General features: G+C 45.3%; 1 protein-coding gene across 2 annotated transcripts in view; it reads left to right on the top strand.

Annotated features, from left to right (window-relative positions):
• KCNH1 (potassium voltage-gated channel subfamily H member 1) overlaps positions 1 to 24,465 on the top strand; it is a 416,350-nt gene that overhangs the window by 177,442 nt on the left and 214,443 nt on the right. For both annotated transcript variants that reach the window (XM_065875181.1, XM_065875191.1), the window contains exon 7: positions 5,025 to 5,454. In XM_065875181.1, the coding sequence (XP_065731253.1) occupies positions 5,025 to 5,454 (430 nt within the window). The remainder of the gene's footprint in view (positions 1 to 5,024; positions 5,455 to 24,465) is intronic.

A 24,465-nucleotide genomic window follows, 5' to 3' on the forward strand; every position in this document is an offset into this window, starting at 1 on the left:
TTGGCCTAGAAAAACCCATTATTATCTGTTTGCAGGTGTATGTTGGGGCAGAAATGATTATTTCTCTTGTGAGTTTTATGGCTACAAAACTGTTATTTGTTTTTTTTTTAATTTTTATTTTATTTTTGGCTGAGTTAGGTCTTTGTTGCTGCGCGCGGGCTTTCTCTAGTTGTGGCGAGTGGGGGGCCACTCTTCGTTGTGGTGCGCGGGCTTCTCTTATTGCAGAGCATGGGTATCTAGGTGCGCGGGCTTCAGTAGTTGTGGCACATGGGCCCAGCAGTTGGGGCTCGCATGCTCTAGAGCTCAGGCTCTGTAGTTGTGGTGCATGGGCCTAGTTGCTTTGTGGCATGTGGGATCTTTCCGGACCAGGGATCGAACCCATGTGCCCTGCATTGGCAGGCGGATTCTTCTTCTTCTTCTTTTTTTTTTTTTTTAGCAGTATGCAGGTCTCTCACTGTTGTGGCCTCTTCCGTTGCGGAGCACAGGCTCTGGACGTGCAGGCTCAGCGGCCATGGCTCACGGGCCCAGCTGCTCTGCGGCATGTGGGATCTTCCCAGACCGGGGCACGAACCGGTGTCCCCTGCATCAGCAGGTGGACTCTCAACCACTGCACCACCAGGGAAGCCTGCAGGCGGATTCTTAATCACTGTGCCACTAGTGAAGTCCCCGTTTGTTTGTTCTTTTTTTAAAGGGCAATAAATCCTACCTCCTTCACCCCTACCTCAGTGAAATAATTTGTGGTAACCTGATCTGTGGTTTTTATTGCCAAGGCTATGCTCCATATGGTTTGTGTGTTCATTTGTCAGAGACAGCTAATGATAGCTGTTGTAACAAATATCCCCAAAAGTTTCAGTGGCTTACTTCAGAGGTTCCTTTTTTTATTGACATCACAATAGGTTTCAAGATGATTTGTGGGGGGATGTTCCACATAGTCTTCCAGGTATCCAGGCCCCTTCCATGCTGTACATCCACCATCTTCAGTACTCGGCCTCAAGGAACACATGTCAGGGGAAAGAAAAAGCTTGTAGAGAAAGCACACTTAACTTTTAGCTGTCTTGGCTTGGAAGTGACATTCATTTCACCTCACATTCCACTGACCAGAACTAGTTCCAGAGACCCACCCAGATGGAAAGAGGCTGGGAAATGTGGTTAGCTATGTGCCCAGGAGAAGAAAGCAGCCTTGGTGAGCCTCTGACACAGACTCACTAGAAAGCATTTACACGTTTTCCTTCTGCCTGTGACGTATCCTAACCCTTGGGGGTTGTCATTAAGGGTATGGAGGACAAAAGAGAATAGCAGTGACCTGGAAACTGTCCAGTCCTCAGGATAGTGAAAAGTCATTCATTCTACCTGGTGAAGGGAATTATTCTGCTGCTGCATTTTTGCTACGTAAGGGAGACTGAAGTCTTAGTTCAAAGAAATGTTTTTATGCCATTTGCTTGTTTGTTTGCTTTTTAATAGAAGTAGGAAAAGTTTAATGGAAATCTCCTTTCCCTACACCTTGGAATCACTTTGGAATAGGAGTTTTGAGGTTTTGAATGTACAGCTTCTGTAATATGTTTCAGTTCCCTTTGGAGATAAAAGTACATGAGCATTTGGAGAAGATGTAGAGCTCTTCCAGTCCACCTCCCACATTGTCTAGACAAGGGAACTAAGAGGTCCACAGTCACATAGGAAGTTAGTGGCTTACCTGGGCGTCAGACCCCATTTTACAGATTTCTACACTGGTATTCCTGCCCCTACCACAGTGCTATTCCCTAGAGAACTACTATTCGGAGAATAGACCTGTCCGTGTGGGACTGGAAGGAGGAGGCTTGACCAAGTGAAATCAGGCTTCTTCTGGCTCTGAGATTCTTTGATTGACTGTGATTAAGTACATTGTGTCTGATTGTATCCCTGGCCTGAGGGAAGTGATGTAGCCTTCCAAGAATTTGTAACTTTCCTGAGAAAACAGAATCTCAGTTCTTTATTCTTCTCAGCTGTTTCTTTATTTTTATCTTAAAAACTATTTTTTTGTCATTGTAAAGTAAATATATATAAGCGTAACAAAACTATATACAAATATAACAAAAATTGCCTGTAATTCCATAACTTGATAGTGCACCAGTAACCACTGTTAAAGTTTTATGTTTTTCCATGTGTTTCCTGTTTTTCAACACATAAATATTTATATATGTATGCACAATATAATTAGAGTGAAATATACAATATGAAATAAATATGCAACTCTTAAAATATTTCATTACTTAATATGAAACGTTACACAACCCTTAATATTATTTTATTTATTTATTTTTAACATCTTTATTGGAGTATAATTGCTTTACAATGGTGTGTTAGTTTCTGCTTTATAACAAACTGAATCAGCTATACATATACATATTGCCCCATATCTCCTCCATCTTGCGTCTCCCTCCCTCCCACCTGCCCTATTCCACCCCTCTAGGTGGTCACAAAGCACTGAGCTGATCTCCCTGTGCTATGCAGCTGCTTCCCACTAGGTATCTATTTTACACTTAGTAGTGTATATATGTCCATGCCACTCTCTCACTTTGTCCCAGCTTACCCTTCCCCCTCCCCGTATCCTCAAGTCTATTCTCTAGTAGGTCTGCATCTTTATTCCCATCTTGCCCCTAGGTTCTTCATGACCATTTTTTCTTCTTCTTTTAGATTCCATATATATGTGTTAGCATACAGTATTTGTTTTACTCTTTCTGACTTACTTCACTCTGTATGACAGTCTCTGGGTCCATCCACATCACTACAAATACCTCCGTTTCATTCCTTTTTATGGCTGAGTAATATTCCATTGTATATATGTGCCACATCTTCTTTATCCATTCATCCGATGATGGACACTTAGGTTGTTTCCATCTCTGGGCTATTGTAAATAGAGCTGCAGTGAACATTTTGGTACATGACTCTTTTTGAATTATGGTTTTCTCAGGGTATATGCCCAGTAGTGGGATTGCTGGGTCATATGGTAGTTCTATTTGTAGTTTTTCAAGGAACCTCCATACTGTTCTCCATAGTGGCTGTACCAATTCACATTCCCACCAGTAATGCAAGAGTGTCCCCTTTTCTCCACACTCTCTCCAGCATTTATTGTTTCTAGATTTTTTGATGATGGCCATTCTGACCAGTGTGAGATGATACCTCATTGTAGTTTTGATTTGCATTTCTCTAATGATTAATGATGTTGAGCATTCTTTCATGTGTTTGTTGGCAGTCTGTATATCTTCTTTGGAGAAATGTCTATTTAGGTCTTCTGCCCAGTTTTGGATTGGGTTGTTTGTTTTTTTAATATTGAGCTGCATGAGCTGCTTGTAAATTTTGGAGATTAATCCTTTGTCAGTTGCTTCATTTGCAAATATTTTCTCCCATTCTGAGGGTTGTCTTTTCGTCTTGTTTATAGTTTCCTTTGCTATGCAGAAGCTTTGAAGTTTCATTAGGTCCCATTTGTTTATTTTTGTTTTTATTTCCATTTCTCTAGGAGGTGGGTCAGAAAGGATCTTACTGTGATTTATGTCATAGTGTTCTGCCTTTGTTTTCCTCTAAGAGTTTGATGGTGTCTGGCCTTACATTTAGGTCTTTAATACATTTTGAGTTTATTTTTATGTATGGTGTTAGGGAGTATTCTAATTTCATTCTTTTACATGTAGCTGTCCACTTTTCCCAGCACCACTTATTGAAGAGACTGTCTTTTTTCCACTGTATATTCTTGCCTCCTTTATCAAAGATAAGTTGACCATAGGTGCGTGGGTGTATCTCTGGACTTTCTATCCTGTTTCATTGAGCCGTATTTCTGTTTATGTGCCAATACCATACTGTCTTGATTACTGTAGCTTTGTAGTATAGTCTGAAGTCAGGGATCCTGATTCCTTCAGCTCCAGTTTTCTTTCTCAAGATTGCTTTGGCTATTTGGGGTGTTTTGTGTTTCCATACACATTGTAAAATTTTTTTGTTCTAGTTCTGTGAAAAATGCCAGTGGTAGTTTGATAGGGATTGCATTGAATCTGTGGATTGCTTTGGGTAATAGAGTCATTTTCACAATGTTGATTCTTCCAATCTAAGAACATGGTATATCTCTCCATTTATTTGTATTGTCTTTAATTTCTTTCAACAGTGTCTTATAATTTTCTGCATACAGGTCTTTTGTCTCCTTAGGTAGGTTTATTCCTAGATATTTTATTCTTTTTGTTGCAATGGTAAATGGGAGTGTTTCCTTAATTTCACTTTCAATTTTTCATCATTAGTGTATAGTAATCCTAGAGATTTCTGTGCATTAATTTTGCATCCTGCTACTTTACCAGATTCATTGATTAGCTCTAGAAGTGTTCTGGTAGCATCTTTAGGATTCTCTATGTATAGTATCATGTCATCTGCAAACAGTGACAGCTTTACTTCTTCTTTTCTAGTTTGGATTCCTTTAATTTCTTTTTCTTCTCTGATTGCTGTGGCTAAAGCTTCCAAAACTATCTTGAATAAGAGTGGTGAGAGTGGGCAACCTTGTCTTGTTCCTGGCCTTAGTGGAAATGGTTTCAGTTTTTCACCATTGAGGATGATGTGGCTGTGGGTTTGTCATATATGGCCTTTATTATGTTGAGGAAAGTTCCCTCTATGCCTACTTTCTGGAGGGCTTAATATTATTTTAAAGTAAGTAATGATATGGAAAAATGCTCATGTGTATTTGTATACTTGCACACAGTATAATTAGAATAAAATTCCAATTTTATTTGTCTTATTTTTTTATTTGCTTTTTAAAGGAAGTAAAAAACGAAAAAAGCTAATAGAAATCTCCCTTCCATATACCTTGGAAAAACTTCTAATTATATTGTGCATAAGTATACAAATATATGAGCATTTCTCCATATTATGACTTACTTTGAAACAACGTTTTAAAGGTTGCCTTATATTGCAACTCAGGGAATACCTGTGCTGAAAGACCAGCCCTGGTGAGTGGAGGGAAGGAGTTGTTAGTATCATTGTTTCTTGGCCCTGACCCTGTGCTTCTCTTCTTCCAGGGCATCAGCAGCCTGTTCAGCTCTCTGAAGGTTGTCCGGCTGCTCCGTCTGGGACGAGTGGCCCGGAAGCTGGACCACTACATTGAATATGGAGCAGCCGTGCTGGTCCTGCTGGTGTGTGTGTTCGGGCTGGCTGCTCACTGGATGGCCTGCATTTGGTACAGCATCGGGGACTATGAGATCTTTGACGAGGACACAAAGACCATCCGCAACAACAGCTGGCTCTACCAGCTGGCAATGGACATTGGCACCCCTTACCAGTTTAACGGGTCCGGCTCAGGGAAATGGGAAGGGGGTCCCAGCAAGAACTCCGTGTACATCTCCTCGTTGTATTTCACCATGACCAGCCTCACCAGTGTGGGCTTTGGGAACATCGCCCCATCCACAGACATCGAGAAGATCTTTGCAGTGGCCATCATGATGATTGGTTGTAAGTATGCCAGTGGCTGGCGCAAGGGGCAGGGGATGTTATGTTTGTCCATCCTTTCTGTTAGCTGGAAATAGGATAATGGCTACAGTGCCAGCAGGATCAGGGTGGTATAGCTTAAAATAAGGGAGAGATTTTTTTTTTTAAAGGCTGGCTTTATAGTTTTCCTGATAATTTAAGCAGTACATGTTTACTGCAAAGAAATTTAGAAAATACAAAAGAGCACAACGTAGAAAATAATGACCAACCATACATAATTCTACTTCTTAGAGATAACTGCTATCACCTTTTGGTGTTACAGATTATTGTCTATCCATATCTGAACACACAGAAACAGATTTTTATAGTTAAAATGAGATCATGCTATACATCTTGGTAAACTCCTTGTTCATAGAGCAGTGAATTGTGGAAGCCTTTCCATGTCAATTTAAAGATAGCTCTAGATCTGCACCGTCCAATATGGTACTAGAAGAAGAAAGTATGAAAACAAAATCTGAAATATCTCACTAATAATCTTTTGTATTGATTATACAGTAATATTTTTGTTAGAGTGGGTTAAATAAAATATTCTAACAGAAGTTTCATATATCTTTTTGCTTTTTTTAATGTGGCTCCTAGGAAAATTTTAAACCTTATTTCTGTTGGACAGTGCTTATCTAGATCAGCATTTTTGGTGTCTGCTTGATGATTGAGAAATTTTCTAAATCCAAAAGAAAAAAAAAATCTACGGGAAAGAAAAAAGTCTCTTGTTCAGTTGAGAAGTAATGGGTTTTTGGATTAACTTGACTGAAAACCAGAAACAACCCTAGTTCTTGAGGAAGGTACAGTTGGTCCTCTGTATGCATGGATTCTGCATCCCCAGATGGAACCAACCAGGGATTGAAAATATTAAAAAGAAAATTCCAGAAAGTTCCCAAAACTTGAATTTGTGGCATGCCGGCAACTGTTTGCATAGCATTTACATTGTATTTACAACTATTTACATAGCATTTACATTGCATTAGGTATTAAAAGTAATCTAGAGATCATTTAAAGTATATGGGGCGATGTGTATAGGTTATATGCAAATACTATGCCATTTTATATAAGGGACTTAAATATCCGTGGGTTTTGGTATCTGCAAACCTATTCGTCCTGGAACCAATTCCCTGTGGACAGAGGGATGGCTGTACTTAATTTTCAAACACTTAACATTGACCATTGTGTCGCTGTTGCTGTTGCCAAGTCTGGAAACAGCCTTGGGCTGGAAACAACAATGAACTCCCCTCACTAAAGGGAGACTTAGGGAGTACTGACTAGACCTAACTGGACTGGGGAAAGCACATGAACTTGAGTGGACTGACTCACTGTGAACCTGCCGGATGCACCCTGTTGGTGCTTCCATGCCACATTGTGACGTGGGAGAGGACAGTCCTGTGCAGCATCAGTTTGGACGGTAGTCTGGTCACACGCAGGCAGAAACCCTTCTGCTTGATGTGCTCCTTCAGAGTGGTGTTGATGCCTTGTTACGCCAACCAGGGAATTCTAAGGCCAGGGAAACTGAGGCTTCAGTTGGTCTTGCTTTTTCCAACCCATCTGCGACCCAGTGTCCCCCTCTGCAAGTGGATTTTGTTACCACCAAGTGTCCCATTTTCTGCTTGCCGCCTCCTTTTGTGCAATTACCTCATCAGATCTGATGCCATCTTTTCCTAAAAGACCCCTCTTCCAGGCCCGGAGCTTGCCTCTGTTTACTCAGTGTGTCTAAGGCATAATTGATTTGTGGGAAGTGTGTGCTGGTGGAGCTTTTGGGTCTGCTCCTTTCTTTAAAATGGGTTTTAATAGAGATGATTGCCTGACCATGGGAAGCAGCGTTAAGTATCTGTGGGTGGCTAATTGCTTTAGCTTAATTAGAACCTGAGGTGCTTTCTCATGTCATGTAAAAGGATTTAAGACCTTTGCTTTCTAGAACTATTTCAGCCTTAACGTCTCCAGTTTTCTAGGCTGTGCTCGCAGCATCTTGTGAGCCTTGGGGCAGCAGTAAACAACCAGATGCACTGTGCACAATTTCTGTCTCTTAGAGGGCAAGATGAGACGCCCTGTCAGTCGAAATACTGCGTTATATGCGCTACAGAAAATTTGCTAGGGGTGGTCGGTTAGGAAATGGGCTCCATTTCATGAGCTCCCCAAAGGCTTTCAAATATGAGGAGACTTCCTTGCAGCTTTCTACCTGGAAGAAAAGAAAAAGAAAACAGCTCTGGTGGCATATGAGGATAAGCTGTTTTTCCAAAACCATTCTCCTCTGGAGAGCATAATTTCCTGGCTGTGGTCTCTAAGGAAAATGCAAACAATAATCATCACCTCTTTTCTCTCCCCACCTTCTCAGAGCTTTGTGATGTTTCCATTTCTTTTTTTAAAAAAGTGTAATATGCAGGCGGTCACCTCTGCATTATGCAGCGAAGTATGACATTTAGGTAGGCAAGTCAGCTTAATCGTCACCCCATCCCCTGATCCCTTGCTATTTGCCAGGTGCCGTGATAAGTACTCTACGTACAGCTACTGTTCGCAGCAACTCTACGCCTTTAGAGATTATTAAGTCCATCTTACAAGGAAATGGAAGCTCAGAGAAGTTAACTGCTTTCCCCAGAATACGGGGCTGGTAAGCAGGGCAGACAGGATTTGTGTTCAGAACTCCCTGAATCACAAGCCCTGCTCTCCCCACGGTGCCCACCTGTGGTGGCGTGGGCTGAGAACACTGGCACACTCACACTTTGAAAATTCTCTCCATAAATTTGAACAAACTGGCAGTTTCTGCAGTGGAAAGTGTTTGTACTCTTGCCTATTGTTGTTTTAAGAACAAGATTACGGTACAGACTCAGGGGACCAGGTGCTTCAGAAACCAACCGTTTTTTCAGCCACCTGTCACTTACAGTTACAGCTCTTCCCCTTTTCGCGTGACATCGGACAAATTCTGGTGCTAACAACAGAGTTATTGCATTCTGTGTAATGTGGTGGTAATTATCCTTGTAAACTCACATTCCGAACCTTTGTTCAGGACAGCTGCTGATGTTTTATTAGACTTATGGGGTTCTCTTTTATCTTACTTTGCCTGTATGCACATGTGCACGCTTGCATCCTTACTGCATGGTTCCCGGGGTTGGATAACCCTAGAAGTAGGATCTCGGGCAACAGAGAGCACTGACCGCAGCCTGCATTTACGCCAAGGGGTCAGTGCCTCTCCCTCCCCATCCCTCCATCAGTCAGGCCAGCATTCCTCAAGGAGAGTAGAGAGACACAAAGCCAATGGACTTTGAAGTACTGGTAACATTGTGATTTTCTCCTCTTTGCATCGAATTTCCCATGCATTAGTAATAGTATTTCTTGACTATTCTGTTGCCCTGTATTAACCATATTATAGATTATCCAGAAGCCTCTGTTGCTTCTCCTCTCTGTGCTCTGTTACTGAATATCTTCTTATAACTTGGCTAATTCCCCAGAGGATGCCAGGAAGCTGGAAAACTAAATATTTTCAAGCTTGCCCACCTTTCTCATTTCTGATTTAAAAAAAGAAAACTGCAATAGGAAGAGGTGAAGGCTTGGCTAAAATGAGCATTTGTGATCATCTCTGGGTGTAGATGATCTATGGTGTCTCCAAATGCCTGGTTGTATGTCTGACTTCCACTCTGGGGTCTTGACCTGGGTCGGGGGCAAGCCAGCCCTGCCCCTGCTGCCGTCCTCGCGTGGGTCTTTGGTGATCTCCAGCAAGGGCTCACCCTGAGGTGTGATGGGTAGATTCCCTCTTTTGCACATCTGGTCTGCCTGTGTGTTGGTGATGCTGAGAGAAACACAGGGCCACTCTGGCCCTCAGTGTGTCACCTGGGAGAGGATGCCCCCACTCAGCAGGCAGATACTGAGTGCTTCCCTTGATGGACTCTGAGGGTCAGAGACTGGACCTGTGGGTGTCACTGCCAGGAGTTAGTGGTCTAGTGGTGGTCGGGGCTGTGAGTATGACAGAGATGGTGGCCCTGCTGCCCACCAGCCAGTGACTGAGGCCTGGAGGTGGAACCTCCCCTGTGGCCTGAGCCTTGCCGGGGCCTTTGAGGGACCTCCTCCAAGAGGGAGGGATTGCTGGGGGTGGGGGAGAGTCCCTTTATCTGGGGGTATCCTTCTCAGGTTAGGGACATGACCCTGTCTGGGGGATACTCTCCAGGGAGAATTTGATGGTGAAGTGACAGTTCCCATTTTCTTAATATGGTCTTTGTGCTTTTCCTGTTCTCTCCTCATAATGTCATTGCTGTCATCCTGTCATTATAATTAAGCCACATTTGTTTCCTTTCTCTCTGATAATGGCAGACACTCTCAACCCCCCAGCACTGCACAACACCTGTCTCTTTGAATTTTTTTTTTTTCCTCCCCCATCTCAGCTCCTTAAATCCAGAGCAGAATGTCAGTGCTGAAGGGACCCTTGTGAGTATCTATTTAGTCCACAGCAGCCCCTTCTAATTCTTGTGCTGGGCCGGATCTCATCCTGATCTGTGCTTCAGTCAAGTTCCCCTACTCCCTCCCCCGGGTGGGGGGCTGGGAGCTCTAAGAGAGTAACTGGGCTCAGCCCTAGGGTTTCCTTATATCAGCTCCTTTCTTGGAGGGAAGGGACACTAGTGACCTGCACCCCGCACCTTTGACCCTACCACCTGACCCCCATGCAGTATGCTTTGTGGCCCCCTTTCAGCTTAGATTATTATTTGCAAGCTTTTCCCTGCCTCCTTCAGGATTTTGTTTAACCATTCTTATTTCTTTTCATTCACCTTTGCTGAATATGCCTTTTCGCATTCTGTGCCAGTATACTGTTTTTTCCAAAATGACTGGGCACATCTCCCTGGAGGCTGTAAAGATACTCTTAGGAGACTTCAAACACATAACAGACTCAATAAATATGTATGGTCTTGTTGAATCCAAACAATTGAGAAGGTTCTGGAGTTTTAGAAGTGATATTCAGTGACACTGGCAAAACATCTTTATTAGTTAGGGTACAGGTTCTGTTACTGGACAGAGACACAGTAATAGTAACATCAGCAGGGTTTATGTTTCCTAAAAGCTTGGGGCTGGTCTGGCTGCTCTGCAGTCCTCAGAGACCAGGTTTCTCTGCTGTCTTAAATACATGCCTTCCATATTGGGATCCCATATGGCCGTTCCAGCTTTGGCCATATATTCTTTTTCCAGAAAACAGAAAGAAGGGGAAGGGGAAGGCTGGCTGAACTCTTTCCTTTTGAGAACAAGACTAGGAAGTTGTACATATTGCCTTTGTTCATATTGCATTGGCTGGTGCTTGGTAACCTGGCGGCACACCTAGCTGCAAAGGAGGCTGGGAAATGTAGTCTTCTTCTGGGTGGTCATGTATCCAGGTAGGAATACAGTAATATATACAAGGAGAACAGTTAGTGAGGGATGACCAGCAGTGTGTGTCTACCTCAGCTTTTCTCCCTCTCCTCATCTCCTCTCAGTTGATACCAGCAAACATTAGCTCTCCATGACAGGCAGGCCCTGTTGGAGCTTCATCCCTGAATTGTTAGTTGAGAGATTTGGGTTCAAGTCTTAGATCTGCTCTCTGCTTTAGGTTGTACCCTTTCATTTCCTGTGGATTAGGGGTAAGAAGCTCTCCTGACCATCTCACCTAGTTGAAGTGAGAACTAAATGAGATAATGACGTAGGATAGCTCTTTGAAAAGTTGAAAATCTACATTCAGGTGTCGTGATTTTATTGTTAATAGCGATTATTTCTTGCTCATCTCCGTTAAGTTTTTTCCTTCCTGTTCTTAGGAAAAAAAATGATTGCTGCTCCCTTCTCAGGAGCATGGGGATGCTGTTTAATTTCATTTTGGGCTTATGTTTATTTTGGGATATGGGGCGGTGTCCAGAACACTATGGCAGAAATAACTATTCATTTCTCATTTATTCTTAGAGTTTTTTTCCTAGCCAGCAAACCAGCTTATTTTTCTTTAGAACCTGATTTTTTAAAAAGTTCTGGCTGCCATTCTGCATTTCAGGTGGGTCTCCCCATCTTTAACACAACCTCAGGCTACTTTCTGTCCTCTGTAGTCCTGCCGCCTCTCCTCCAGAAGACCGTCTCTGGTTACTCCCTCCCGGTTCTCAGCCCTTCATTGTCTCCATACTTTTAGGGCTGAAAGATCCTGCTTTGGGTTTACTTACTTGCACTTGGAGTCACACTGCTCTGGGCCTCTCACTGTTGTGGCCTCTCCCATTGCGGAGCACAGGCTCCGTACGCGCAGGCTCAGCGGCCGTGGCTCACGGGCCCAGCCGCTCCACGGCATGTGGGATCCTCCCGGACCGGGGCACGAACCCATGTCCCCTGTATCGGCAGGCGGACTCTCAACCACTGCGCCACCAGGGAAGCCCTCACGTGTATTTCTGACTGGCTCCTGTGAAACTCTAGGCTCCCAGAGGGCAGGACCTGTGGGTCTCCCTGCCCTTCCACTTCTCCTTTGTGCCTGGACACATACTGTTGGAATGTGGGGAAGAGCACAGGCTTTAGAACTGGCCAGTTCTTTAGAACTCCACTTTGTAAAAAAAAAAAAAAAAAAAAAAATTTCTTTTAAATTGAAGTATGGTTGATTTACAATGTAACAGTCTCTGCTGTATAGCAAAGTGACTCAGTTATACACATATATACATTCTTTTTCTATTTTCTCTTCCATTATGGTTTATCACAGGATATTCAGTATAGTTCCCTGGGCTAAACATTAGGACCTTGTTGTTTATCCACTCTATATGTGATAGCTTGCATCTACCAACCCTAAACTCCCAGTCCATCCCCCTCCTTCCCCCTCTCCCCCCTTAGCAACCACAAGTCTGTTCTCTGTGTCTGAATTTGTCTCTGTTTTGTAGATAGGTTCATTTGTGTCATATTTGAGATTCCACACATAAGTGATAGCATATGAGATTTGTCTTTCTCTTTCTGACTCACTTCACTTAGTATGATCATCTCTAGTTGCCTAGAACTCTACTCTTGATTAATGCTTTGAACCTTGGCCGTTTCCTCCGCTGAAAATGGAGATGCCAACCCCTCCCTGATCATATTTGCAGGCTGAAAAAATGAAATGATGCCATGTGCCTAGCACAGTGCTTCACACATGGGGTGTTCAAACAATGGTAGTTCTCTCCCTGGCCGCACCCCACAACCCCATTCCCTCTCTTGTACTACATTTCTAGGACTCATCAAAGTATGATGCTTCTCAGTCATTTGTTAGTCCTTTGGGTATGCTCTACTTTACACAGATTTGAACTTGCATAAAATATCAGGTGCCTTGCAGTGTTTAATGTACAGGCCATTAAAATGTATATATCTGGATGTGAGGTTCCCTAGATACAAAGCTTCTCTAAAAAAAAAAAAAAAAAAAATTGGCCTGACTGCAGAGCCAGTTAGGGGAAGCTCTTAAAGGAGGAGAAAGTCATTTGTGTGGTCGGGAAGCATCACTTTCCAATCCTGACTGGCAGGATTTTCACTGGGTGGGAAATGGTACCACATGGAGTGGTAGTGCCTCTCCCTGGAGGAGAGAAGGGACTAGAAACAGTCATGCGCTGAGCACCAAGATATGCCGATGCCATGCTGGGAACTCTACTCAACAACCTCATATATGGGCTTTATTATTCCTGTTTTGCAGGTAAGAAAACTGAGGTTCAGAAACACAAAGTAACTTATCTGAGGTCACAGTGTAAGAGGTGGCTGAACCGGGTTTTGAACCCAGTTTTATCTGAGTTTCACTTTGTTGCTTCCCTTGCTGATTTATGTTGGAATGTTGGGTAGGGGAAAGTGTTCTCTTCAGTGTGTGTGTTGTTGGGGGCAGGGAAAAGAGTTAGAGAAGGGGGCTGTGGAAGGATTGCAGAGAGGGCGTGCTTTCCCTGGAAGCTTTGTCTGTTATTGTAAATGACAATTATGGTGACAAAAATATCTGACTGTGTGTTATGGGAAGATACTGGATTACTTGTTCGTAGCTGGGTTACTGCACTGGGCAGAAGCGTTTACAACAATAGTCTTAGATGTTAGGAAATTCTGACAGTGGGAAGCCAACTGGATGAGGGGTATTGTCTCTGACCTTTTGGATTCCCATGTCATTTGCAAAATCCTCTTTCTCTTTTCAAATGTAATTTTCATCCAAGTGGGAGCTATCCTGTGGAGATGTTGCTGTAGACAAGTCTTTTGTTTCTATGTCTATTGTCTCCTTTGAATTTCTCAATACTCCATGGGACAGGTAGTATTCTGTTTTTTTTGGATAAGGAAATTGTGGAGTAGCTTGCCAAAGGTCACACAGCTAGTTAGAAGCAAAGCTGGGCTCAAGCCCGTGTCATCACTCCCAGCTCAGTGCTTTCCCTGCACTTCCAGATCACCATGGTAGCCGTTGGTGCTGGTAGCCATGGATCACAAGTTATGCCAGTAGACTGTGGCACCTGGCTCCTTTGTGGGATGTCCTCAGAGCTTGATGAAAAGAGGTGAAGGTGGATGAAGAGTGGTTTACCTCTATTTTCAGCAAGGAACTTGACTAATCAAGTTTCACACCTCTTCAGCTGCTTTTTATCCAGCCTTTATTGTGGTTCTCAAATGCTAGGCTGACAGCTACAGACAGCTGGGGCAAAATCATACAGAGAAAATCATGTTCCTTTCCTTCTTTAAAATTGGTGAGGGGAGGGCTTCCCTGGTGGCGCAGTGGTTGAAAGTCTGCCTGCCGATGCAGGGGACACAGGTTCGTGCCCCGGTCCGGGAAAATCCCACATGCCGCGGAGCGGCTGGGCCCGTGAGCCATGGCCGCTGAGCCTGCGCATCTGGAGCCTGTGCTCCGCAACGGGAGAGGCCACAACAGTGAGAGGCCCGCGTACCGGGAAAAAAAGAAGAACAGTAAAATTGGTGAGGGGAGGAAAGCCCACCAGGGAAATGTTTTCTAAAATATACATGAATAAGTATGGTCCCTAAGAAGACATACATTAGATTTACTTGCCAATTCCCCAGAACCTCAGTCAATCGAGTCTGAGAACCTCTTTATTTGGTTAACAAACATTTCTTGAATGTCTTCCGTGTGCCAGGCGTCATGAGTACTGAGGATGGAGCATTGAATGAGAGAGATGTAAGCCCTGCCCTCATGGTGCTTATGGTCTGCTGCGGGGGACCAGATCAGTAAATAAGAAATGCCTGTGACGTGAGATGAGTCTCTACTAAGGAAAGGACAGGTTGTTATGGAAACATGTGCAGGGGCCCCTCACACAGTCAGGGGTCAAGGAGCGGGGACAGGGAGTATAGACCCCATTTATTTGGGAAGAGCTCTGGGCCCGGCCCTTCCCAAGATTTTTCTCATTGCATCTTTTTTGCAGATGTCTCCCCAGTCAGACTTCAGCTGCCTGGGGTTGGGGGCTGTGTGGGCCATTGCCTGGTCCACAGTGGGCTCAGTAAATATTGAATGAATGCGGTAAAGGAGTTAAAATAAGACATCATCCCTTCCTCGATTTGCTTGCGATCTAGTGAAATACTAATGCGAACAGGAGAGACCATGTGAAGCTGGGAAGCAGTGAATGTTCGTGGCATAAGTGGAGCCAGTTTGTGCTTTCAGACTTCTGGGAGACTGTGATCATTTCTATAAAGTGGTGGTAAGAGTGGCATTAAGGAGATTTTACTCAGCCAGTGAATAATGGGTAGGATTTGTGTGACGTACAGGTGGAGAGGCAAGCGTAGCACTAATAGTGATCTTAGTGAGCATATGCTACGTGTAGGACGCGTTATACATATTCTCCATTAGGTCTCCTGACACTGCTGTGTCACAGGTGTTATTATTCCAGTATTACAGGTGAGGGAACCGAGGCTCGAAGAGTTCAATTATCTTCCCCTGGGTCAACCTTATTATGACTGGTAGAGTCAGAATTGAAACCTAGATTTCTAATCCCAAGCTCACTGTCTGTCCGCCAGTCTGCACTGCCACCCATGACCATGGCCGTGGAGCAGAAGGCTGCAGGGAAAGCAGCACTTCCTGCCAAGTAGGACAGTGGCAAGAGAGGCGTGCTGATCTGAGCGGGGCTGAGCGCCCGCTGTGTGCCTCCTGGCTTGTCAGCCTCTTAGATTCCTTCCTGCAGGAGGCTGGTGCTTGGTCACCACCTCCGACAGTCCATCACATGCCAAGAGACAGGGATTGCAACAAGTAGCAGTAAGGCTAAGCTGCTGAAGTATTTGAACACCAGATCTCAATCTTTTAGTCTGTCATTTAGAAAAAACATCACTGGCTTGCAGATTTTATCTTTTTTACTTGGAGGATACCACCAGTGATTTCTGCATTCTATCACTCAGACTAAAGGTGCCGCAGCCACGGTATTGGTCAGCTTGTCTCCATCAAAGACCGCCCCCTTTTCCTGGACAGCTCCCTTTTGAATTGATGCTACCAGAGAGGAGACTAGATAAGGAGGATGGTTTCTGAAAGCTAATCTTCACTGCCATCAAAACCTGTCAAGCTGCACGTGCAAAAGACATTAGGTCAGGAACATAATTTTAATTTCTGAAATCATTATGACAGAGACAGTCCATGGGACCAAAAGAGATAAGCATGGGTACGAATCCTTGGTTCCACAACTTAATAGTAAAGTGAGCAAGGTACTTAATTCCTCAGCCCGTTTCTTCATTTGTAAAATGGGGATGATGCGCTGGCGTAAATGAAAGTAAAGGGTCTTCCCTTTCAGAATGTTTCCGTCTGGTGCTCAGCCTGGAGCCATAGATGGCAGGTTGGTTGATGGTGATGCCATTCTCCCAGCACCTTTAGTCTGCATGTTTTGCTTAACAGTTCAGCCAAGGACATTGGCTGGGGTTTTAGAGGAGGAGGAGGTGTTGTGTTCAAAGGCGGTAATGGAATTAGGGTAGCACAATGCTTTGCATACGGAAGAGCTTGACAATGGTTTGTTGGTGGAACTAGACATCAAGACAGAAATCTTCTGGTGAGGATGCTGCAAAACGAGGAGCTGTCAGGGCTCACTCCATAAATCCTCACCTGATAGTGACTTTGCAAACTTGAAAAATGTTTCCACTTTCACTTTTCCCCATTGTGGTCCTCTGTGCGTGTGTGAGAGAGAATAATTTTAGTTCTTGTCAGCTAGAGGTCTGGCTCTGAATCATAGCTACATGGTGATAAAAACCCACTGTCACCGCAAGAAAGCTTGGCAAGGAGAGAGGTCTTGGTAGGAAGAGCAAAATCAGAGCAGGAGGCTGAGAAAGAAAATCAAATCTGTGAAAAACTGCCAGTGAGTTCTGTAGAACTGCAGTGCCCTGCTTGTAGCACTAACGCCTGTGCAGCAGGGTGACCCTTTGTTCCTCCTTAGGGATGGGAAGAAGGGCTGGGCTGGGCTGGAATGGGGGTGGCAAAGCTAGAACAGGGGAGGGAGTCCCTCTTCCTAAACATAACTGCAGAACTGAGGGCCAGGCCCCCTTCTCCGAGCTCCCCGGGTTAGGGATGAAGGAAAGAGAATGCACCCACTGGAGAAACAGCAGAAACTCTAAAGGGTCCCTGCAAAGCAAGGCACAAATGCACAGCTTAACGGAGAACAGCAGGCTGACTGCAGCTCTGCAGAGACAGCACAAAGCAGGGGGAGCTCTCGGGCCACGGGATTACCTGTCAGGCCTGACCCTGCCACAAAGCAAGCGGAAAGGCAGGGAAGAAGCAGAAGCCACAGGTTCTCCTCTGGCAGTCTTTTTAATTCCATCCCTCCTAGGAAACTCAGGTGTTTAATTACACTGAGCTGAGCTCACAGGCAGACACTGGAGGCCTTGGCTGGAACCCAGCATCTTAACACATAGACGGGAGGAGGATTTCTGAGCACACGGTGGAATGTGTGATCTGGGCCTTTGGTCTTTGCTTCTCTCCGTCCCTCCCTCCCTCCCTTTCACAAATATTTATTAACCCCCTACTGTGTGCCAACCACTTAGAAATGGTGAAGACATATGGATAATCAGCCATCCTTTTTCTGTGATAATTAACCAGATCTCCAGTTATCTCGTGGGTACTTACAGAATTTTGGAATTGAGAAGGACCTCAGGTGTCATCAATTGAGGTCATCTACCGGTTAGATTCTTGAATCTCTTGCCGGAAGTTTGAATGCCCCCAGGATGGGGCCATTCCACTTCCAGATAAGCTCAAGGGTGAGAATTTCCCTCTTATATAAAGCTAAAATTCCCTCCCTGTGGATTTCACCCCTTGTACTTGGCTCTTTGCTCCTGGGACTTTGTGGGAGAAATCTAGCTTTTGTTTTACACAACAGTGCTTCAAACATTGGAGAACTATTATGTCTGCTTTGAGGCTTCACTTCTTCAAGACAGATAAAACCAACTTCTTCTCTGTGGTTGTGAGAACTTTCTCCATCTAGATAATAATGATTTTTTGTGTCTCTCGTATGAGGACACAAACTCGGTTGTCTGCCTATAGTTTGACTAGAGCAGAACTGAGCGGGACCATTGCTTTCCTCATGTGAAACCACATTTATAGATTGAAAGAGCATCAGAACTAGAAGGGGTCTTAGAGACCATGTGTTCTAACAGCGTCATCATGCAGCTGAAAAGGTGAGGCCCAGAGAGAGGAGGTGACTCAACGAGTTAGTGGCAGAGCAAGAAAAGGACTTAAGTCTCCAAAACCCCCAATCCTCCAAGGTTTGAGCACTTTGCATCACGCCTCACCGCATCTCAACATCTCTTTAGCCTGCTCTTATTTCAAATCTGTATTTTTGACTACTACATGATACTGTTAATTAAAATTCACTGGCACCAGCTAGAAATCCTAAGTTATTCCATAGGTTCTACTGTGAACTACGTTTCTACCATCTTCTGCTTTTCTAGTTGGCGTTTTGGGGCCAAGTCCATGACCTGATATTTATCCAAGTATGTCTCCCCATTTTCCTTGGCTACACAAATCTGGGGATATAGTCATGGGACAGCGTCGCTGTAGTAGGAACAAAACAACAATTTCTTTTTCTATCCCTTTTCAGCAAGGTCATTAGAACCTAGCTCATGGTTTAAGAGGTATGAATGATGTCTCATGATCACTCAGGAGTGACTGTAGACGCCTTCTGCTTCCACCTGGTACGTGGTATCCATTTTCCTTCCTTGCTCCCTCCTGTCACTTACGACATGGTTCCCCAGTTACGACCTCCACCCTGCTGAGCTGTGGATCTTTTTCTCTGCCAAAGCGCAGATGTTACTCATTCCATGTCACCAGCAGTGACACGCAGGAGCTCTGGGTTTTGCTCCGGTGCGGGTGAAATGCCCTCCTCCCACCTGTGCTAAACTCTGGCACCAAGACAGAACAGGATCACATTTATGTTGCCAGTGATAGAACACTTTCATTTGTCTTGCTTTAAAAATTTTTTTCTTTTAATTCCGGTTTCTTTTCTTAAACCCTGACTTGGATGCTCTTAGTTTGGGATAGAAGACACCGTGTATGCTGTCCTCTCTCTCTCTCTCTCTCTCCTGCTTTCTCGCAGAATCTCACCTTATCCCAAGTTCCTAGACAATCTTGTGCTTGGCAAGCATCTGTGTATGGAGAAACCACATTTCTACCATTCTTTGCTTTTACAATTGGCTTTTTGGACCCAACTCCATGACTACCAGTAGGGTGAACCCTTCCCCACTGGGGTACAACTTCTTGACGCTATAGGAGGGCCTTTGTTCCCTGACTACTTGGAGGTCTCAACCCTGGAAAGCACCGTTAGTTCCCCACACCACTCGCATCTGAGTGGCTCCTGGAGCCTCGCATGTAAATTCCAGCCTTTATGCCCCCGTGTGCTTGGATGCCGCTTTGACCAAATTACAATTTTAGATTTATTTTTGATTATTTGATTGTCAGATATATGATTCGCAAATGTATTCTTTCATTCTGTGGATTGCCCTTCCATCTTCTTGACGGTGTCCTTTGCACAAAGTTTTTAATTTCATGAAGTCCAGGTTTTCTGATTTTTTCTTTTGCTGCTTGCGCTTTTCCCATGTTTAAGGATGGTGATCTTTAATCTACCCGTTACTTGTAGATTATAGTTATTATGGTTATTACCTCCTTTGCCTCAAGTCATCCATGAATTTGATCGACATGTCATCAGTTTGAGGGTGTTCTGAGCCACTTAATTATTCCTTCACGTTCTATTGTGTAATAGCAGTACATACTCTGGTGACACTCCCGCCTCCGACTACTTCTGAAACTTACAGGGAAGCTTCCTAAATCTCTCAGAGAATCAGAGTGAATGTGCCAAAAGTGCTGAATTGATAGCAAGACGCAGCTCATAAATTCACAACTTTATTATGGATAGGATACTTGGAAACACTGCTTTGTGAATTTCACCCACTGAATGTCTCTTTTTCCCATTGGTAAAAGGAGACATGGGAAATGGCTCTGAAACTATCTTAATTTTTCTGGGATACTGCTGCAAGCTGGAACCGAGATGGTCACTGGGTGGAACGGCAATCAGCATTGCTCTCCAGGGGAGGCTCCGGAGCGTTACCTGAGTCTGGGAGGGGGCACGTGGTGTTGAACAGGGCTGTCTGACCCAGCAGCATCTTGTCATCGGGTCCCCTGGCACCAGGTCTGCCACGATGCTCTGGCAGCCAAAGCTGGCAGCTGCTCTCCCCGCCCCGTATTCAATCACAGACCCGCTTCTCACAGTCGGCTTGGCCCTGGAGACTTGGCCGTTTCTAATCCCCAGGCTTAGAAGCTGAGCAGGAGGCCTGGGGCAGGGAGGGGACTAGCATGAGGTCACATGCTGACCTTTCCACAGCCGGCCCAGCTGGAAATAGCACCTGGGAGGGACTCCTGTCTCCGGGAGCTCAGACCTGACTGTGCCTCTCTCGCCCGCATTGCCCCTTTAGCCAGCTGCACCCCGGGACCCTGAAACCAGCTGAGACAGAGAGAGGTTGAGAGGAGTGTGGAGGTGAGGCTTGATTTGAGGGAAGTAGATGCTTACACTGGAGTTAGTGGGTTTGATTCGGGGAGAATGAAAATAGGAATTCTAGTTCCCCACACTGATACACTGCTTTGCAGTAGACAGAGTGTATTGTATACATTATGCCACTTAATCCTCGTAGTAACACAGTTGAGAAAGTGAGGCTCGGAGTGGCTTACCGACTTTCTCCCATGACACAGCTACTGAGTGGAAGAACCAGAGCTTACATCGAAATGTTCCGAGGTGTCCCCTGGGCACCCCACAGCTGCCCCTTTGGGAACCCCACTGAGACCAAGGAGCGGCTGGGCCAGTTCCACCTTGTTCTTTTTTCACTGAGATGAAAGTCGTGAGCCTCACAAAGAGCTCTCTTGCTCGAAACTCTCAGTGTGAACTGTTTATTATTAGCAGTAGTCTGAGTTCACTGGCCTCAGGGCCACATGTCAGGAACTGAAGACCGATTGACTGTAGAGGAGGACCAGTGCTCTGCTTTGGGGAGGGGTCTGTGTTGGCTACTTGCACCATGGTCAATATAAGGGAGGGCAATTGACCACAAGCCTCTAGTGCTCTGTGTCTGGAAGCTCCGTACCGGGATGTCTTGCTTTTCTATGTTTGGAACAGTCAGGATAATGACATTGCTGACGATGATATTAAGAGCTGTTCAGCTTTACTGAACACTTACTATAGACCAGTGTTTCTTAACTCCTAATGACTCATTTAAACCTCACAATGCTATGAGATGGGACTATTACCATCATTCCCATTTTACAGATATGAAAATAGAGGCACAGAAAGGTGGTAAGTCATTTGCCTCAAATCAGCTGGGAAGTGGAGGAGCTGGGATTCACAGACTCCAGCTGCAGGTGCTCAGACCTACCCTGTGCCAGATCCTGGCGGTACAGGCAGCTTTCAGGGTGTGGCTCTTTCTTCCCTCTGTGCTGACTCTTTGCCCCTGCTTCTGCCTCTCTAAGGGGCTGAAGGTGTGGGGAATCGTGAGGGAGGGCAAAGTGACGGAGACCCTCTGATGAAAATAGGCAATAGAGATGTTCTTCTCTTCTCCTTGCGTTGCCTTAGCTGCTCACTCTCCGTGTGGCTCTGGGAAGTTCCCAAAGCCAAGGGTTATCTTCTGAGCTTCAGTTTCCTCATCTGCAAAATGGAGATGATAATGTCTACTTGGCAGGGTGGTGGTGAGGTGTAGATGTAATGTCTGTGAAATCCCTGAGAGGGGGCTTGACACAGAGTCAGTACCAAATAAATAGGGCTGGAGTTATTAATCACTGTTATTATTCCTCTTCCTCCTCCTCTGTGTCCCCAACCCAGGTAGAGATGTGGGTATTGCCTAGTGAGCAAAAAGTTGTCTGACCCCAGGTCACTTTCAAAAAGGGTACAGGGCTTCCCTGGTGGCGCAGTGGTTGAGAGTCCGCCTGCCGATGCAGGGGACACGGGTTCGTGTCCCGGTCTGGGAAGATCCCACATGCCGCGGAGCGGCTGGGCCCGTGAGCCATGGCCACTGAGCCTGTGCATCTGGAGGCTGTGCTCCTCAACGGGAGAGGCCACAACAGTGAGAGGCCCGCGTACCGCAAAAAAAAAAAAAAGGTACAGAGGCCCATGAACTGAGAGAAGGTGGCCTGCCCCCATGCACCCTGCCCCCAGAGCCTTCTCCTCTTGTTGTGAAATGGCAGGCGTTATTCACTTAGTCATACCATTGGCCTTTGAGATAAATAACAGTGCCCCAAAGAGAAATTTCTCCATATTTTCCACTGAGTTTGTCAACCCTCCCTCCCCAGCTTTGAGTCCAGTAAAGATGGAGCCCTTGCATGGTGGGGATGGGGAGAGGGGAGGCCTGAGGAGAGAGGGTCATGGGACCAGCGGGGACAGAGCCTGAGAAGGATGCTGTCTTGTACGGCGTGGAGGCTTCTGCGAGGTCACCACTTTGCAGGACTTACTCAGCTGCTACTTTCCCCCTTTAATCAGGCTTTTTGCAAAGCAGTTATCTCATGATTTAAATGACCTCCAGTTGAATGTTCTCACATTCATAACTTAATGACCTTAATCATGCATATTAGTGAGAAAAGTACTTGACATGGCTTTGCCGCTGCCTGCTACATTCCCAGGTTCCTTAGAGGCCGTGAATTGCGCTTATAGGTGCATGTTTCCAGGTACGTAAAGCGATCACAGAACAAGAGATCTACTGAAGGGCTACAGGTCTTACCATGCTGACTGCAGCTCAAGGTCCTCAGGCTGGGCATCTTGGCTGGCTGTCTCCCTCTTAGGGGTGGAGATGAGGAGAGACAAGCGTTGATGCTGGGCCCACTTCAATGTCTGCCCCCAAGGAGCAGTTCTCCTTTTCCGTGCCTCTGTGATTTACCACCTGGAGACAGGAAAGTAACCCCCATCTCTCCCTTCCTGAGAGAGGCAGATACTTGGGGTAAATTTGAGATTTACTCTGTAACTTAGTTCAGAACTTTCCAGAGAGAACTTCAGTGGGAAAAACCTCAAGGGTTGACTTGCGTATGTTACTCTAAACAGGAGGTAAACAGGGCCTTAATCTCTTGGTTATGGCATTCCATTTTTTCTATACTACTATTGAATGCCTACTGTGTGCCAAGACACAAATACCTAGGTATTTCCAGGTAACCAAATAGACCTTTCTTTACTCTCAGCCTGCATATCAATGACAATTTTTGCTATTTGCTGCTGTAATGAAATATATACTGCAGCCACCGTCTGTGCTTAGAGTGGGTGGTGGGAATATCGCTGAGCTATTCAAGGAAAGACAAGTGCTTTTGCCTAATTGTGCTTCCGGAGGCTTGCCATCGTCCTGTGGTGCTATCAGCCCTTCCTGAGTCTTCCCGGAGAGACTGCCGATTTACTGCCTGTGACTGACAAGGATATTTTATTCATTTGATTGCTCAATCAAAAGGTTGAGCAGCTAGAGGCTGAGAATAAATAAAACAATAAATAAAGTTGCAAAGAGATGACAGTAGAAGGGGGATCACTGAAATGCAGGTGAGAAGTCCTATGATTAGAGCTCTAAGGGAAGACATGGGTAGAGATTACCTAAACCAGTCTTAGGGCCGAAGGAACAATGGATGTTTACTGTGACCTGAAGGCCAGCTAGACTCAGCTGGGTGAAAAAAAAAAAAGAGAGATGGGAGGGCATGGAGGCCATCCAAAGAAGAGAGAGCATTTGAAGAGAATGAAATGAGTTCACATAGCGGAAATGTAGTGGGAAAGAGAGCACCTGGTAAGCATCAAAGCTCCAGCAGAAAGTAGGGGTTAATGTTAAAGGGCATTAAATGCTAAAGAACTTGCACTTTAGACTGAGGGCAGGAGGGACTGTCCAGAGATGTTCACTGGGGCATTTTACCACCGGACAATGGATTGGAGGGCAACAAGACCAGAGGCAGAAATGACAGGATGTTTTTGTATTATTTCAGTGGAGAAATGTGGGTGATGTGAGCTAAGGCAGTGATAATGTGGAAGGAAGGAGATGGAGGGATTCCAAAAATATTAAAGAGCTGGGCACTTCTTGGCCATGTCCCTGCCTGGGGCTGGGGACAGAGCGTGCCTCTGCACTCCTACCTGCTGTGGGGCTTCCTTCCCAGCCAGGCAGGTAGATGCGACATTTTCACAATGCCCAAAAGCCACTTGCAGCCATATGGAGGGTCTGTGGGCGGCCGGGCAGCAACAGTGGGGAACAGCCGGCTGGCTGGCAGTGATGATGGGTGAGCACGGCTCCTGAAGCCAAAACTTCCCTCTCGGCATCCCTCCCCCTCCCCGCCGCCACCGTGTGCGAGGGCCCGGGGGTCACCCGGGGGTGGAGAGACACCGTGGTCAACAGCACAGCAGCATCATTATTTGTTCCTTTTCCTGCAGTGCCCTTTGCTTGAGCTCCTCTGGGGCAAAACTGAAGAAATGCTCTGTCTTTACGGGATTCTTTTACTAAAGGAACAGTCGGTCCGATCCTAAGACTCACCCCCCAGCCCCTCACCACGTGTGGATCTTGCCCCTCCTGGTGAGGCCCAAACTGGTTCCTGTGCTCGTGGTTGATGTTTCCAAAGGGTCTGTTCGTCACAGTCTC

This window comes from Phocoena phocoena, chromosome 1 (assembly GCF_963924675.1).
Source record: "Phocoena phocoena chromosome 1, mPhoPho1.1, whole genome shotgun sequence".
NCBI lineage: Eukaryota > Metazoa > Chordata > Mammalia > Artiodactyla > Phocoenidae > Phocoena > Phocoena phocoena.